Consider the following 18,556-nt stretch of genomic DNA (forward strand, 5'->3'; position numbering starts at 1 on the left):
AATCTTTTTTCTGTGGGGATGGTGTCTTTGGTTTTTGCAAAATAAGTAGGAGGAAAAGGGAGCCTTTAGAGAAGAAAAAGGGGGGAACAGAGTTAGAGGAGAGAAAAGATAACCGAGTAGGAAAGAGAGAGAAGGGGACTGCAGCTTTAGTGGTAGCATCACCAGCTGTGGGAGGAGTGTGCTGTTGTGTTGCATCTGGGGATGAGGCTGCCATGCCACCGTGCTGGCTTAAAGATGTAATGAATCTTCAGTCGGGGGCTTTCCTTCCAGGGTGACAACTGGCTTTGAGGAAGGTTGTAAATGCAGGGGAGATTGTGGTATAATTCCTCAGACTGGCGTTTGTGCCCCCCAGTCACCATTCGATTATCTCCCAAATTGCTGTGTTTCACTGAGATAAAGATTTTTTATGGCTTGCTGACTTGAAACAACTAGCACAGGCAGAATAGGGGGCAAAAGAGGGAGAGGGAAAGAGAGAAAGAAGAGAAAGCAATGGCCAAACCTGCCATGCATAGTAATTTCCTTTGGTAAATGACAAAATCTTTGTTTATATGACATTTCCCTAAAATCACTGCAGCGAGATGAATCTGAAATATAAAATGTCACATTTGGCATGCAAAACTATGAAAATATATTTCTGTGCAAAATTCATGGAGGCATTTAATTTAGAACGTGTTTAATAACTAAGGCAGCCTGCATCAGTAATCCTGCCCGGAGGTCCCAAAAAGATTGTCATATTTATTCTCTCCTTTCTTCACCCCCCCTCCTTCATTCCAAAGCCAAAAAATTTTAAGGGTAAATGTTCATTGTTAATTAAGATATACTAATTAAAATGAAAATAATTAACGAGAAAGCTTAATCTCTGAATATTAGCCCATACTTAGAAAGAAAGGAAGTTTTTGTATGTGGCATTTCCTGTCTCTATTAAGAGTGCATTTTGTGTGATCAGTCAATGTGTGGAAAGCCCTGAAAAGATATTTCAGTGAAAGGACGGCCGCTTGCCAGCAAAACCACGGAGGATCCCTCGCTGGAGCCTTTGATCTCATCTGTAGGAGTGCTGTAATGTTATGGCACTTTAGGCACAACTCAAGCTTGGGGCAAACAAACCACCTCTGATATGGAAAATTGGCTCACTTCACCTTTTACCTTCACCTTGCTGTCTCGACTGACTCCTGTGATGCCTGTGCAAGCATGTGGGCTTGATAATAACAATGCTTACAAATTGGACACCGGTATGACGTTATTATTTTTTATTCCAGTGCTTCTTTATGCTCCTTTCTCCTCCTCCTCCTCTTCCTTTCTTGTCTGCATGCATACATCTCGTTCCAGTGTGGGGGTTTGGAGGTCTTCATCCCCTCCTCCCAAATGTGAGATGTGTGGGCTAAACGGCTTTGCCACCAATTATACTAATTTCGCTTCTGCCTAAATTGTTTTAGTTGTTTTGGTATGCAAAGATGCTCACAGAGGGGAGATTGCGGGGCATTACTGCAGGGCTCAGCACACACACCCCTGCATTGCCTGGCAGAGCAATGGGGATCACCAGCCCTTGCTAGGTGAACGTGTGTGGTGCGTGACTATGAAATAGCAGGGAACAATCTCAGGTACAAACAGCACTGTGTGAAAGTGCGTGCATATGAGTATAGACACTAGCCCCTGAGTGATGCTATATCATTGATTGGAACTGAGGTCTTTAATTGCCAAGCATTCAGAATTTGCCCCTGGCGACTGGTTAACATGGTGTAAATTTGAGCACATAAAATAAATAGGAATTAGAAGTTGGACCTTAGATCATGTCAACACTTATTTAGGATAGGATAGGATGATATGTTGAGTATCACTGTGCGAATTGTATTGTGGATTTATTTACCTTCATCTGGCAGCAGGATTAGGTCAGGAGAGCTGCTTAAAACTTCAGATGGCAGCTTACAGATAGGTTACAAGTAGTTAATATTATAGCAATGTATCAGTAGTCTCATGGTAACATAACTATAAAGTTGTATTACCCGACAACTTAGCAAAGTAAGGACCAAATTTTGTGCCATCCTATGCTATAGGTTGGTAGATAAACAGTAAAATCTTGATGTTAATGCATAATTATTTCAATATCAAAAGACAATTAATCACATAATATTCTGTATTTGCAGCGGTATATTGTTGGCATGGTCACTTTTGACCATTAATACACTAATCAGGGTGAGTATTATTTACATATTAACATTCATCTTGATGCATGCTCAATCATCCAGGTAAGTAAATCTCCAAAAGTTGATTCTGTTCATCTGGATGAACATCAAAAACATTACGTCGAGATGAACAGAATCAACTTTTGGAGATATTAACATTCAGCCATTTTTGCCAACGTCATATAGATTTGGTTGCAATGGCCATGTACTCACAATGCTGTTCTTAATATAACACCCCTGCAATGACACAAAAATACTAGCCAAGAGTAGAGAATATATTAACAGAAACACAGAATATTTTCTGTGTTTCTGAGTTTCTGTGTTTAAATCTTTGCATTTTAGCAACAAAGTACTAACATGTGTGAAATATAGTGTGGTGGTGGTGGTGGGGGGGGGGGGGGGGGGGGGGGGGGGGGGTTGCAATCCAGCTAGAAGCCTGCAGTAAATGATGTTATGATGTGAATAAGCAGAAGTAGATGGAGTCAAACTATAAGCTCAACTTTTCTTCTAGTTTTTTAAAAGTGGTATATTGGCTGATATATATATCACCAATAAGACAGTTTCTCCTGCTGGTTTTCAAATAATTATAAAATATGCAGTTACTGGTTAAATAAAATAAATATATATTTTTAAAAAATGACATGTGCACATAAGAAAGCTTATATTCCGGCTGGTTGTGGTGATCTGTGATTGCTATCAGGTGGCTGCAGTGCTGCTTCCTGTTTGATGTGTGAAATCAAAATGGCAAATGCTGTAAAGTGGCTTATGGTGCATGATGTCACATCACACACACACCAACATGCACATGCTCCACAGGGTCTCATACTTTCCAGACTCCCTTGCAAGTGCCCCTGATGGAACATGAACTCATGAGTGGAGTTGCTGTAATCTTAACCTACACTTAAACTAAACTCAAATATGAATTGCATTGAAATTTAGAAACAGCACATAATTACATTGTACAGGTTATTACAACGTTGCCATGCAAAGGCAAGCAATGGGCCAAATTTACTGTTTGTGCTAAAAAAGTAAATAAATTGTGACTAAGGGGTTTCTGTTTAAACTAGATTGACTTTTCATCCACTGCTGTTCAACAGATGCCATAGGACACAAAAGGCTAAAAAGTATCTACATTGTCGTCTGATTATGTTTCATTAGAACAAAATAAAAATGACTGTCTAGCCTGCTTAGACTATTACTCATCCTAAGCTCTGAAACAAGGCACATGTCACCAAAGCAAACAAAGGCATTTGCAAGTGGAATGATGTAGCCTGAAGGTTAACGGGATAATCTTAGTAACACAAGGATGGGGTTTTTTAAAAAACCAGTCGTCTGAATAGGGAATCTAGTTTCGTTATCAAGGAATGCTGGTATTCCCTTGAGCAAGGCCTTGAGCTTTAAACGCTGAGGGATTGAATGGAGATATGTAGATAGGAGATTGTGACTTTACTGAGCTTGTCTTTAGTGGAATCACATTTGAAACACCTGTAATCTGAGTATTTATTTTTTGAGAGATAAAAATGTAATTCTTGTTTGAAAGATATACTCGTATGAAGGTTTTTAGTTTGTTTGTCCATCTGTCTGTTTGTTTGTTCTAATGATGTTGCCACCAGCATTAAAGTAAGGACAATATTTAGCTTACATGATAAATAATACAGACGTTAAGATGCCATTTGGCAAACTCCTCAGGGGGTCTCATATATCCTCAGCAGTCAAAGACACTGTTGACAGGCAAAATCTATTAATATAATTATTAATTGCCCCGTAGTTTCCTTAGCATACAATAATTTATATTTATATTTAAGTATAGAGAAAAGCTGTTCAAATAGAATTTGACAAACTTTATTTACACTCACAGTTATTTACAAAGTTACAGAAGTCTTGGTTCAATAAGGGTGTTGATTAAATAACAGTATTTTCCCTAAGAAAATATTTTTATAATCACAGTTTCCACGAATAAAGAAAGATAATAAAATCAAGCCTGTACTTTTTTGTAGGCAGACCAGAGGACTGCTCCCCAGCCCGTGGAGGTGTGTGTGCGTTGCCTAAGAGCCACGAGGGACAGACTTCCCAGGGGTCTCTATACTGTCAGAGTGGCACTTCACAGCCATCTAGGGGGTCCGGCTCTGGCCTGGTGCAGTAAGAAAGGGCAACATGTTTGGGCAGCGTCTACTGAGCCCACTGAGCATCGGGGACGCTTCTACGACATTGACCTCCACATTAACCAGAGTCTGTTCATGGTAGCCACAATTTCACTTTGTATAAGCTGTGTTTAAGCATCAGGGCAAAGCATGGGGTGTGCTCTAATGGGGTGATATCCACTGAGCTCTGACAACAACAAAAAAGTTTTAATTTTAGTGTCATACGTCTTTTCTCTGTTGACAATAATACAACAACACACATCAGGGAAAATACACACAATCTGTCCCTGGTTGTGACTATTAAGTGTTAAGAAATAGTATAAATATAGTACAATTTTGTTTTGCAGTTGACAATTGGAAAACTTGAATTAAATTTTTATTTTTTCAAAGAAAAATGGAACTAAATATAAAATACATCTTTCACCGGGAAGCAATTTTGACACTGAGGAGGCAAGAAATTATATTTATAAATTGGTCAAACAATAAAGCTGCACGTGCTAAAAATGACAGAAGCTACAACACTGCATTTCTGGTGCTATTTCAGAATTTCTCTTTCTTCTTCTGCCTTTATTTTCATCAGCTGCAGTGAAGATGGAGCAGTTTCTACACTGAAAGGGTTATGAGAAGTTATATTACTGTAAAGGCAGCGTATGAAAATATGTCACACACAGCCTCTAGGTTTTTCTCTAGGGATCCCTATATGAATAAAACAACAACTTCTCAAACATGACATTTAATCCATGCATGTAAATCAAATCCAATATCAATTATTCATTCATATAGAAGAAATAATGTTTTATTGGAATAAAAATGGAGCACAAATGGAATGAAGCATTTCGTTTCTTTCCTGTGTGTCTTTCAGCATCTGCCACATGCTTGAGCCGGATCAAGGCATATAAAAGCAAAAATAGAAAAGTTAGGCAGAACTGACAAAAATATGTATTTGAAACATATTTTTAAAAATGTCAGCCTACATTTCCATTGCATAATAGATGACTAAATATGTTTTCCCGTTTGGTTCTTTTATTGAAACAACACAGCAGATTACATTAGATGAAATTATGCACATTTTACAACCCCTTTCCTAAACCTTTGGATATGAAGGAGCGGATCTTCTATATAAGCTGTGCTAATCTTTAAAAAACCCCACATACTTATTATAGATGGTCGATATTGACCAGTGGATTAGAACTCTTTGGTTTATTCATTCAGTGATGTGTGCACGGTACAAAAGATTCACAAGCAAAACCTTAAAACAGAAACCACTAAATGCAGTGTCCCTCTTGATCCCATAGAGTCTCATACAGGCTGAGAAAGCATTTCTTCACTGTTGTGATGGCAACTCTAAAGGCCTAGCTGGAGCATTTAGCACATGTGGACACTGTCAGCGTGCTGGTGGGTGTATTCACTGAGCTAGAGCATTCTGATAATATTGTCACAAGCTCCCATGAAACATAAAAGATGGGGTAAAATCTGGCACGAACTGAAAGCAAAACCTGGGCTCTGCGTCAGAGGTAAAAAGAAAGAGGAAAAAGAAAAAGGTTTAAGTACAGCATGGTAAATGCCTCGTGTCACTCTGCCTTCCCTCCTCTCCTCCCCAAGCCCTCAGCTGTGCTTTATAGACAAACCAGTTGTTGTTGTCCTCATTGATAGTAGTTGGAACGTTGATCAGATTTGTCTGAGACTACCAGGATTGGCTTAGCTGGTTTTCTCTCCGTCTCTCTCGCCTCTTGCCCACACGATAGCGTGCGATTTCAGTGGAGCTTGCAGTGCCTTCTAAGAGGAAATGAGGAATTAGTGATGGTAGGAGGAAGCCGGGAGCTTATTTTCCTTTCCTCTTTCTCCATATCTCTCTCCCACTTTTTTTCATTCACCCTTTGCTTTGTGTGTCTGGGTTTGGATTTAGACAGAAACAGTGCCGCTTAGTTTTGAAATGTCTTGGATATGCAGAAGAGTGGGAATGCTTGAAAAGAGTTGAGAAGGGCCGAGACTCATTTTAGAGTTTTATACCGAAAAAGGAAAAAAAAAAAGATCCACATTCTAATTAAAGAGGGGAGGAGGGGAGTGGACAGGAAGAAAATTAGGAAAGATCCTTGGAGGTATATGAATTTATTCTTGTCTTTTCCACTTTTTAAATCTTTTGTCATGTGTTGTGCTTATTGCTAAAAGATCACTTTTTATCAGTTTACTGTAAACTGCACAACTGTAGCCGTTAATTTCCCCTCAGCACTTTAAAAAAAAAGTCAACCTGGATATTTATAATAGTTTAAGTAGATCCTCCATAAACAGAGGAGCAGAAAAAAACTCTGAAGCATATCAAGTCTCACAAACCTCTCACCACATACGCACATATGCCCACGTGTCTACACAAAGGCACTGCGCGTGCACGTAAATGACTATTTATGCAGGTCACATTTCTTACAGTAAATGAATAATATGAATATCCTCAATATCTATAATCTCTGATATTATTCCATAAATTTATGTCCTGAGTCAGACACTACTACCCATCATTTCACAGGTGCATACCAAAGGCTGATTTACAGGGGGGGCGGGGGGTTGAAGAGAACGGGATACAAATGATTTATGTGTTAAAACAAGTCCTCTGCATTTTCCATTACAACTAATAAAGGGATAAAATATTTCCACCCAGTGATGGATGATGTCGCACGCACCTCACTGTCAGTTCATTTTTTAAGCAAACCCACCGTTCTCTGGGTAAATAAGAATGTATGTGTTTTCCATTGACTGCTAACCACTAACAATTTTTGCTTCGCGCAAGACACCCTTGATATTATCAGTCTGATTGATGATGGCTTCTCTGAATCACAAATTCGGTAACTGTCAGCTCACGCTCTACAACAGCAAACTCGAGTTGCCCTCTTCGCAGTGTTTGATGCCGCAGTCTTTATCACGCCGACATCTCCTTTTAGGCAATTTTCTGAGCTCGATGGGTTAGAGTGGCAGTTTAGAACGATCCTAAAACAGCAGATAAGTTACGGGAGGATTCAAGTGTAGGATGTAGATTAAAAGGCAGTTAGCATGAGATACTCTGCTGTTGATGTGTCTGCATGTGTGCATGCGTTAATGCATGCGCCCTGGAGGCATGTGCGCTCAGCTGACTGAAACTGTGAGCAACTTTCTTCTTTCCTTATATTGCTCTGTATGTTTATCCAGGTCTTACCTTCCACCTGTAATATCATCCCTTCCATGGTGCTGGTTTTCCAGCTGATCACAGCACCGGGAGACAGAAGTCACGTCAGCTCTGCGTTGGCCTGGGCAGCATTTCCTGCTTGTGGGCCAAGTCTCGGTTTGGTCGAGGGCAGGTGAGTCAAAACCACTGTGATGAACAGCAAAATGATCTTCACGTGTTTCCCTCTGTCATTCTGCGAGTTTCCCCCTAACTCAGTCCAAAGACAAGTTCTTTAGCTCAAGCGTGTTAGTTTTTAGCATGTGCACCCTGCCTCTCTGCCCCCCCAGTTACCCCAGATAGGATAACTGGTAATGAAAATGGATGGCTGTAATTCATTTTCAGAGAAAATACCTGCAGTCCAAAAAAATGCAACCTGCAACTTTTATGAGTGTTTCTCATCAACATTTCTTTGTACAGTGACAGGTTTCTGTTATGTGCACAGGTTCAAAACGCCACTGGTCAGGGGCGAGCCCAGCACACAGCTGGACCAGTTTAAAAAGATTGAAGCCCTCATCTCCTCTGATCTCGACCACTGGCTGTGCAACCTGTATTTTCAGGTGTGTGTGCAATTACGAAACCCCTTGTTCACATGTTTGTTTTGATGACGCGAACCTCTCGATTATTCTATTTAAATTCGTAATTGCGTGCAGGTACAGTATGTGCGTGTTTATTTCTTGGTCTCAGTTATAAACCATGTGCTTGTGTGTGCCATTTTTTTGTGTCTTTTTCACTCTGATCCTCTTCTTTTATTTGGAATGTTTAGGGGGCAGAACGGTGGATCTGAAAAGATGGGGGGTGGATTTTTGGATTTTCAACGATAAAAAGCTTTTACAGAGAAATTGAAAATTGGCCCCAGAGAGCAAACAAGAACCACATCTTTACCCAGCAATTCTGAAAGCATTAGAGCTGATGCATTGATTAGATTAGTAAACATCTTAATTGAATTAAAAACCAGAACAAAGCTCTCTGTCTTGGATTTGCTTCTTTATTTGTCCCTTTGACTGTGACATGTTGTTTGTATTACTGCATTATCATTACTGTTGGTACGGTTGCTTTGATTGCTGTGGGATATTTTTTTTGTATCTCTGCATATGCACAGCACAACAACAAGCACAATATTCTTGTCACATTTATAGATTTAATTGAATTGTTTTACTGCACACTTTGACAAATGCTAGTAGTTCTCTGTGCCTGCAGTTTTGAACACCTGTAATGTTATTCATACAGCAAGATGTTCTCCCACAAACAATGATGATGCAATGGAACATTATGCACATAACTACTGATTATTACAAGCTATTAATGTTCACTGAACACATATGCAGACCTCTGACACACGCAAAGCAGGCCTGTTCCTCTTCTGGTTTCTTGTGTTTTAGGTAAAGAGACTCCCACCTGGAGCATCTCGGAGACCAGAGCACTGCATCACTCTATCGATCCCCACTTCTAAACAACCTATCATTCCCCAATCTGAGGTCCACCAGAACCAGCTGCCACTCCAGCCCAAGCCCCCATCGCAGCACCAGCTCTGTCCTCAGCTCGTTCATCCCCAGTCCCAACAGCAGCCCTGTACAGACCCCAGCTGCAGAGCGGGAGATCCCTCTGTGGTACATTCTCACCGGGGGTCCCCTCTCAACCTGTCAGCTGATTCTGCTTGCTCTTCCTCATCTCTGCCAGGTAGGGCTCCGATGTTACAACTCCCAACTATGCCACAGTGTGGAGAAAATGTCACCCTAATGTCACCAACACTGGGAAAAGAAGAATGACAGGCCTCCCTTACAGCAAAGCTCCACTGAGGTGAATGTGCTTGAGGGTAGGGTTTGGTAGGGGAATGCTTGACAGACAGACATTATATTTGTTTTCTCAGTTAGATTATGTGTAAAATATATAGACTCTAATGTTAGTGTTAGCATAGGCAAAGTATCGTGCACAACATTAGCAGAACCTGATAGTTGACAGACATTTAGATAAATAAAACCACCACTTCAGCAAGCAAACAAAAACCTGGCATGTAAAGTGCTGGTTAAATAAGTCCAATCAAGCTAGCTATCGGTGAACAGTGGTTAGCCTAGCTGCCATGATTAGCACAACAAAGGTTTTGGAATTTATAACCACATTTTCTTCTTTATATTCTGTGTCCAGCTGAGCCAAACCAAACATTTTACATGCTTACATGACCTGGAAGACACACATTGCTGTGTTTTGCGGTCTGGCTTTGGTTCACTGTGGATGACTAACTTATAATTACCGAGTTCGAGCTATAAAAAGAGCTATATAGCAATTTTCTGCCAGTTGACTGAAATTCCTTCTTTAAGTTCAATACATAGTAGGTGCTTACATGCTGCAATGCATTTCTGATTACCATCTTAACTTCATCTGCCTTTTTATCCACAACTCACCATTTCAATAACATCCGGTTAGCTTTATTTTATATGATTTCTCCTTAGGAAGATAAGATATAAAACAGATGATGAAATTTTAGATTTAGTTATGAGACTTCATCTTGGTTCAGTCTTTACTGTTGCTTCAAGTCAAGGAGAGGCTTTTAGAGTTCGTGTGTTCCCTTATGTATGTGTGACCTCTTCCTGTGTCCTGTAGTTACTTCTTTAAATCTTAACACAAGCAAATCATGTTTAAGTGAGGGATGGGCGCTCCTTTGCTTCCCTTTTACAGCATGCAGAGATAATATCCTGTGTCATACAACGTAGGTATTAAGGTATCCTTTAGCTACGTAGGAGAAATGTTTTTTTATGGTTTCCTTGCTTATGTGGTGGTCCAACCCAGGTATATTAGTAGAGGGCCCGGGTTAATATAGTTTTTGCTTCATTTCATTACTGAAATGGAGTGAAGTGATATAAGTATGAATCTTACAATGTCCAAAGTTTGAGCTAAGCGATAAAAATGCTGAAATCACATATTTAATCATAACCACATTTAATTGGGGCTAATGATTTTGTTGATAATAATAATGATAATATTAGAGTCCATCTCCTTATTTTAAAAAACATACTAGTTTTAGTCATCTAGCATTCTGGCCATTGCCACAAATCAAGTGCAGACTCATTTGGTATTGATCCTCAACAAAGACGACCGGCTAGCTTCTTTGTTATTAATACACTGGCCTTTTTTTCCTTTTCTCGCTTTCTTTCTTTCTATTTTTTTGCACGCACAGCTCATCTTTATTTAACAGTCCTCAAAAGTTTCTGGGGTGCTCTGCTTTAAACATCACACAGGCTTTTTAATTACAAATGAGTTGTGACAGGTCTGCTGGGTAGCACCCTGGCCCATTTTAAACGTGATGCCGGCTGACAGCTTGGCAGTGTTCTCCCAGCACTGAAACATGTGGAAGAAATTGGTCTTTTACATTTCACAGCTTGTCGCTTCCTCCGCTGGCTGACCTGTGACCCCCCACAGAGATCCTAACGCCCACAAGGGAAGTGTCCCCAACGAACTGACTGCCTTTCCAGAGAGAAAGAAAGAGAGCGAGGGAGGGAGAGGAGCACTCACTATGGGAGATTTATGTTCTGCCACACAAGGCAAAAGGTACCAGGTCTCTTCACCGCACACGGCTTCAAACTCTGGCTTGCACGCAGGCAGAGATGTCAACACACACGCACTCGCGCGCACGCACATTCTCACAGGTGAGGAGGTTGCTTGGGAAGTGAACCCAATCCGCAAGTGAAATAACAGATCAAAAGGTGTCCTGCACAACACCTCATCTGCGCCGTTCCCTAAGCCGACCTGACGTTTGTGCCTCATTTGCATACAGATCCGTTCATGTTGCATTACCTCTGGAGCGAATTATGGTGTTCAGATGGGGTGATACGTCAAGGTTGAATGGAGCGATTGGATGGACAACTTTAACCTAGCCAAAAATGGAAATCCAATTCAGCAAGGAAAAGAGGAACGAATTACCCCCCTACCCCACCTCCTTCTCAGTTTTTAGTCAAGTCTGAGGGTTTTCAGACATTTCTTTCCTATTTCATGCCTCCCTGTTTCTGATGTCTTCTGCGTGGAGCTCACTTTCTCTCTGCATGTAACGCCTAGATTTTCCTCATTACCCATTTGTCTCTGAGTCAGGACAAGTATATGGAGATCTCTTGTCATTGCGATAATCTGCACAGTGCAGAGCTTGACAGTGAGACTTGAAGATTGCATTCCTTGGGCCTTAAGTTAATTAATCCCCACAGAAGAAACACAGCGTTGGTGAGGTGTCTATACGGAACGAAACCTGACATCCCAAACCAAGATTATAACTCTGACGAGTTTCAATCAAAACAATTTTATGTGGGCATTAATGTGTTTCTGTTTCATATTATTATTATTAGCTATCGGATGGTAATAATCTGATTTACGTCAGTTGACTTGTCCAAGCAGAACGGAGTGTATTTGGCTTTTTACCGCAGTGATCGGCTGGAGGCACAATGGGTTAAGTGACCTTTCGCATTAACTGAATGATCCAGTTAGTATGGGTTTACTTGAACCCAAATGACTAATTAGATTAGCATCTTGTTTCATGATAGCCTTTAGTGGATCACTGTGAGCATGCAGATGAGTCTGCTGTAACTATGACACTGCTTCCTTTTTTTTCTCTCGTTTTTTTGAACTCATTTATTTATTTTATCCCACAAAGGCATCTTAACATCCATCCCCTTGAGCATAGATGGTGATTTCGAGGATTCCTCATCTCATCTCTCTTTTGGAGCATTGCCCTTTACTTTCAGGATGTTTTTTCCCCCCTCCAGGCCACTCCCAGTCATCAGCATTTCGAACCGCGATGTTACATCATAAACTCTCAATCAGCCGCATGCCACTTCCTGATGATTAATTCGACAACGTTAATGTCCAACTTCCAAATGTATGCAGAAACACACATTTAAAGCTTTACTTTAGTATAAGCAGACTGCATGGGACAAACACAATGGAAGGTGAATTCCCAGAAAAGTGAAGGCTGTGTTTGATTCAGCAGGTGCGATGTAGACAGATTTAACCTGCAAGACCTACAGAATTTACCGGTAACTCCTGATATAATGGCACATAACTATTTAGACATTAGTATGCACTGCAGTGTTTGATAGTCATTAAAATGCAATGGATTACAAGAAAGAAAGAAAAAAAACTTGAGTGAAGCAACAATAAATCTGCACCGTATCATAGCAACCTCAACATGAGAGCCTGACAGACTCAAGGGTAATCCGTGAGTTGCTAACCTTCGATTCCTCTGTAAATTTGGACCAGTCATCAGGCAATTAAGGGCCTAGGTGAACAAGAACTGCCATCTCAGTCTGGTTCCATCTCACCAGTAACACAGTGATGGGGTCTCGACGGTGTTACAGGCCTCGGGCTTTTCTCTTTACTTGGCCTGTTTTTGTGTGTAAGCAAGAAAGAAAAGAGGCGCGTTGAGTTATGCGTTTTGTGAGGTAGACTCTTACATTTCTACCCTGGAAAATGTTTGTCCATATATGCAAGTTTCTACATATTAATATCTTTGCCTTTTTGTGTGTGGGTGCATCAATACAGAGTGTGTGTGCGTGTGTGTGTGTGTGTGTGCAGTGGATGAGTATGTGTTCTGGTCTTATAGCTCAGAGCACAGGGGGGAAAACAAGGAGTTTGTTGTTGGCCTTGGGTGCCCAGGGAGGCTGGAGTTGTGGCAGCTCTAGCACTCTGAGTTCATGGACGTAGCCTTTAGCTGTCAGAGCTGTCGATGCTGCCTCCGCACTGATTCTCGTTCCATAGCGTCTGAGCGTAAGCAAGTGGGGCCTAGTGTAATAAGTTCGTGTTTGTGTGTGTGTGATAGTACAGTCTCTGAAAAGATCCTAATCCACGGTGGTCCAAGTCTGTGAGTTTATGTGGTTGATGCTTCAGCTAATAGAGTATGAGGGGTGTGTGTATTTGTGTGTGAGAGCATTGCATTGTTCTGACTCAGACTGTCTGCACATGAGCACAGACGTAGTGCTCATGTGCAACATTAAAAAGACTTCTGTCCAATGTAAACTAAAGTCAGCAGTGTCGCTGTGTGCTATTTAATCCGACTATGCTTTTTAAAACAAGGTAGGGTAACATCCTATAGTTTACAAAAAGATTCTTTGATTTTTTGACACTTGAAGACCTGTACTTTTTTATACTCTTTATACTAAGACACACCAATTTGACACAACTTTAAAATCACTTGTCTAATATTGTGCAAGTTCTTTTCATGCCACCAAACCAGTTCTAACCAGTAAAAACTGGCACAGAGGATGTCTGAAAGTGTCCCATGGTGTTTAGATCCTTTAGTTCCTGTGGTTTGCAGGGGTGGAGTCTCTGTGCATACTGTGAATGCTCGATTGGATTGGTAACAAGGGAGTTTGAAAGACCAGGTATATTTCTCAGGCTCTTATTCTCCTTGTTTGAGTCATTACTGAGCACTTTTTGGCTTAGAGTCTTCTGGAGGGGGTCACTGAAACCAGAAAGGGCCTGGCCTGCAGTGACTAACAAGAAAGAGAGCAAAACATTGCATTTAACAAAGTGGTCAGTTCTAGTCACCTGCTGTTTTAATCTTGTGGCTGGCAAGTGTGTTTATCCCAAGCCCTGATGTGACCACACAACTGAGTACACAGTTATGTAACGTCTTTATAATGTAGAAATAAACATTTTATCCTGAGAATAGAATAACTATAACACCAGGGCAAATGTTTACCAGCAAAGGGGTGGTAATTAAAAACTACATCAGTGTGAAATCTGATTTCAGACTCTGTGAAAAATAGAGGTGAGCAGAATCTTCCTGCCATTTAAATGCAGTAAAAATTTAGCTGTCAGGAGGATTTCTGATGTGTGGCTAATATTTAAGTTATTATTACTGATATATTTAATCCCACAGCAGGAGAAAAATTATATCATTGCTGAGTCTTCCATATGTAGTATATAGATGTGATTGGTTCCACGGGGGGAAAAAAAAGTTTCACATAGTGAGATTTTTACATGTATCAAGCTAAGGTTTACTTAATTGCAACCTCCAGGCAAAGCAGGAACCCTTTTTTAAATTCTGTGAATGTTAATATGCTAAATAATGCAGATCTTCGACTCTTCAAGCATGAGACACACATCTGGCGGCTTACCATTTAAATTACAGCAAGAAAAAAAATGCGAGACAGAGAAAAGAGAAAAAGAAATGGAGGATGAAAAACACTTCAGAAGAAGGGAAATGATGGGAAAATGTGTGAAAATGTATCATAACCAAAATTTAATTTATTTTTTGATTTTTCATCATTTGTAATTGCATATATATCCATATCTATATATCTTACTGTATCTCCCTATATATTTTTTCTTCCCCTTTTTTTATTATATGTGTATTAATATTACTCAGGCCTGAAATTATAATGATAAAGTGTGGTATGCAAGAGAAAACAACCTTAAATATTCTTTTCCTCTTTACACTTACTGCACATTATTTCTCTTTTGGGCGTGCAGGCAAGAATTTCTCATCAGGAGCCATTTCTGGAAGCACCGGAGAGAAGAGTGATCCATGCAGGGAGAAAGCAGAGGGTGGGAATCACTACAAGGTAACACTGTGATTTAAGGGGAAGTGTTCCCACCCTTAAAATGAGCACCCTTTCTGCTTTCCCCTTCCATTCCCTCCCTTTCCTTCCCGCCCCTCTCTGCGGCCTTGCGCGCACCTCCCCGGCTTATTATCTGAGATTTGTCAAAATACATTTCACACTAACAGGTATTTTTCAGCCTTCAAAGCCAGTTTTGATCTGCTTGACAAGCCAAAGCAGCTCAAATTGTGTGAAATCAGCAACGCTAGCCAGGCCTCGCCTTTTTTTCTTCTTCTCCAAACCGTTCTAAACACGCCTCTTCCTGGGCTACAGACGACTTAAGCTAAATTAATCAAAGCCTGCGTGTTACCTGCCATACTTTGAAGTGGTAATTGCAAAATTACTCCATGTGCTGATCTGGCATTGCTGCCTCCCGGTCCGCCCCTTCCATTGTGCCTCTGCTGCGGCCTTTTGTTGTTGTGATGTTATTGTTGAGGTAGTTAGACGCCTATGAACAACATCAAGCCTCCTTCTCTCAAACACATATACCCACCACCCTTTCTTGCCCGTCTTTATTCCTACTAACCTCCTCCTGCTGATGTACAAGAGGCTCTTTGGACCACCATTAATCAGGGATGACCTGTTAAATAAATGAGTTTGTTGATATGAGGTTTTATATCTCTGCAGCCTCTGCAGACCATGTTTTTCCTTCCCCTCTTGGCCTATCTTTAAAACCTTGCTAACTCTGTCAAATGTCTTGGTTGGAACCCAGTTGTCTAATGATTAAGTGGAGTGATCTCCAACCTGCCCCAGCCTGGAAGCGCTAGGGATCAGATTTCAGCCCTTCAACCTGCAGTGCAGGCCTAATTAAAATGAATTTTCTCCAGGCGACCACTTTGCCCACAGGGCAGGAATTCAGCTATATACGGAATCCACTCTTAAGGTATTGCATTAAATTTATTGTGTGGAGACACTGGAGAACATTGTGGTATATCTCCTGCATTCCCCCCCCCCCCCCCCCCCCCCCCCCCCCCCCCCCGTCTCTCTGCCTTTTTCTCTCACTCTTTTCCACCTTTTTATTGTGATCATCACTCTGGAATCCAAGCTTGCTTTGGCAAAGATTGCCCTATGAAAACGGATGGAGCTTTTATGGGACTCTGCCCATTTACTACTTCCTGGGCCTAGTTTATCTCAGAGGGAGAGACAGAGAGGGATGGAGGAAAGGGAAGATGAAGAAAAAAATAAAAAATAAAACGGAGAGAGGTAGAGTCAGAAAGGGGTGGAAAAAAGAGGCAGCTTGCTTATTCCAAACTGTGGGTCTCATTAACATACATCAGTGTGTATTTCACAACTTCAAGCAGAAAGGCACTAAGCCCACCCAAGGGCAACACAGGCAGGGCTGACACGGCCAGGGAAAGCAAGCCGTTAACATGTTGGCGGCTTAACAAATAATATCTGCTCCCAAGTACCTTAGTGAAAAATTTAAAACCCCATTTCCTAACTCCATTTGACTGTGTTTATGACGATGACAGTAAACGACTTGTGTGGAAAAAAACAGTGCCAGCTGCTCAAATATCACATATTTAACGCCACCATCACTGTACGCATGTTTCCCAAATGAACTCAAGTTGAAGGATGGCATGCCGTATGCGATTTTGCCGTCATTCTTGTCTCGTGTCAATTGAGGCGCGGGTGAGATATAGGAGAGGCTCCAAAGCGCCACGCACACTGTCACTGTCACCGTGTGCATCCCCCAAGATAAATTCAGAGGCCTGTTTCCTGCTTTGATTACAAATGACATCCGCATGTGTTCTCCCCGATTTCTGCTCCTCACAGAAGAAGCCAATCAAGAAGACAAATAGCTGTGGCCCCAGCATGAGCGGCAGAAGTGCACCGCCTCGGCAGGCAGACAAACAGAAGATGCAGCCTTCAATGGAGAACCTCTCCGCGGAGGAGATGGAGGAGTATACATTCTCCCTACAGTAAGTCTCACCACTCATTATCCCGGCTCAGCCTTGCAAAATTCAAATGTGTGGGGGAAAGAAAAGAAAAAAAAGCAAAAGAAAGAAAAACGTGGGTGACAAGTGGTTTCTGTGCCTCACAGACGCTGAAATGTACAGCATCAACCAGACAGACTCTGACAACAAGACGTGCCTAGAACACCTCCTTAACAGATATAGATAAAGTAGTCGAGTGTCTTTCGAGGGAAATCCAAATGAGTTTGTATGTGGTATAGCTTAAATCGCATATAACTCAATTTTAATTTCCCAACATAAACAAGGCACACTCAAAGCAATTTCCAGAGCCTGGTGGCCTCATCTGTCCCGAAGGAAAGGAAAGCACTCCATAAGAATTTGGTGAGGAATCACAGAAATTCAGCTGCCCACAATACTATCATTTTTATATTTGATACTTTCAGAAGTCACAAGTCCTCTTTTGTCTGTTAATTAAATCTGTACTTGCCTACATTTGACTTAGATCTCAAGACTGCACAATCAACAGTCAGTGTTTCTTTGTGCTTTGCTTTTCAGGACAAAATAATCAGTCGTATTTCAGCTAATTTGCTTTGTGACAGTGTCGCATTTAAAGCCAAACCAAACGCTACAACAATAATGTCCCCGTGAATTTTTGTTGTTGTTGTCTCCCAGTCCTCTGCAAAAATGCGTGGAAATTACGTTTCATCTTTATTGTGGCTCACAGCATTTGATTTTAATGAGAAAACAAGAATGTATGAAATACAAACAGAGCGCCGAATTTCAAACACCTCGGCCAAATTTGCTAAAAGCATCCAGGTAGCACCCGCATGCCCATGGAGCATCAAAACAGACTGAGAGCAAAATTGCTTATTTCAACAAGAAAAGTCTCAGGTATTTGTTTTTATTTGAATGTCAACTAAATTGAGGGGAGGAGATTACCATTACTGCACTGGGGGGGGAGAGTAAAGACAGCGAGAGAGTCTACTGTATGTATGTGCAAGAGAGACATAAAGCGAGCGCTCCCTGGAGATTTAAAAGTACCCATGTTTCCTCATTTCTGGGAGTTTGTAATTTATAGCTGCTGGTCACATATTAAACAAGATCAGAGACTACTCCCTGACATCTTCTGAACATACTGAGGGAATTCAAATGATTACCAGCGTATCCTGCCAACAAATGACGACATAGAGACTATCTTGAGGGAAAGTGAATACAAAAAAAAAAAAAAAATGAACACAGAGCCCGGGCAGACTGCGCACAAAGGGACACAATTAAATGGTTTTCACGATTATTCATAGTGCCGCTTTTTACCTCTGAGCAGTTGCTGGGTTCGGTGAGATGAGACATTTCTGTCAGTTATAGGTACGGATTGTATTGAGTTGGAGACTCGGCTGTTCCCTGATGCCCTGTGAAGGTGCTGCTGCTATTGATTTCATCTTTACAAGCACACACATTACAGTATCTTTGAGCTAAAGGCTGATAATTTTATTTTATTTTTTTGCCCTCACCTAATCAGACTATTAGAAAGATACAGTGGCAGTGCTGG

The 18,556-nt window shown here is 41.1% G+C and overlaps 1 protein-coding gene across 1 annotated transcript in view; it reads left to right on the forward strand.

Annotated features, from left to right (window-relative positions):
• ofcc1 (orofacial cleft 1 candidate 1) overlaps positions 1–18,556 on the forward strand; it is a 75,058-nt gene that overhangs the window by 14,280 nt on the left and 42,222 nt on the right. The window contains exons 11-16 of the mRNA XM_080865668.1: positions 4,178–4,420; positions 7,499–7,647; positions 7,957–8,071; positions 8,894–9,191; positions 14,967–15,058; positions 16,871–17,016. Coding sequence (XP_080721794.1) covers positions 4,178–4,420; positions 7,499–7,647; positions 7,957–8,071; positions 8,894–9,191; positions 14,967–15,058; positions 16,871–17,016 — 1,043 coding nt within the window. The remainder of the gene's footprint in view (positions 1–4,177; positions 4,421–7,498; positions 7,648–7,956; positions 8,072–8,893; positions 9,192–14,966; positions 15,059–16,870; positions 17,017–18,556) is intronic.

This window comes from Rhamphochromis sp. 'chilingali', assembly GCF_963969265.1.
Source record: "Rhamphochromis sp. 'chilingali' genome assembly, chromosome: 18".
NCBI classification, from domain to species: Eukaryota; Metazoa; Chordata; class Actinopteri; order Cichliformes; family Cichlidae; genus Rhamphochromis; species Rhamphochromis sp. 'chilingali'.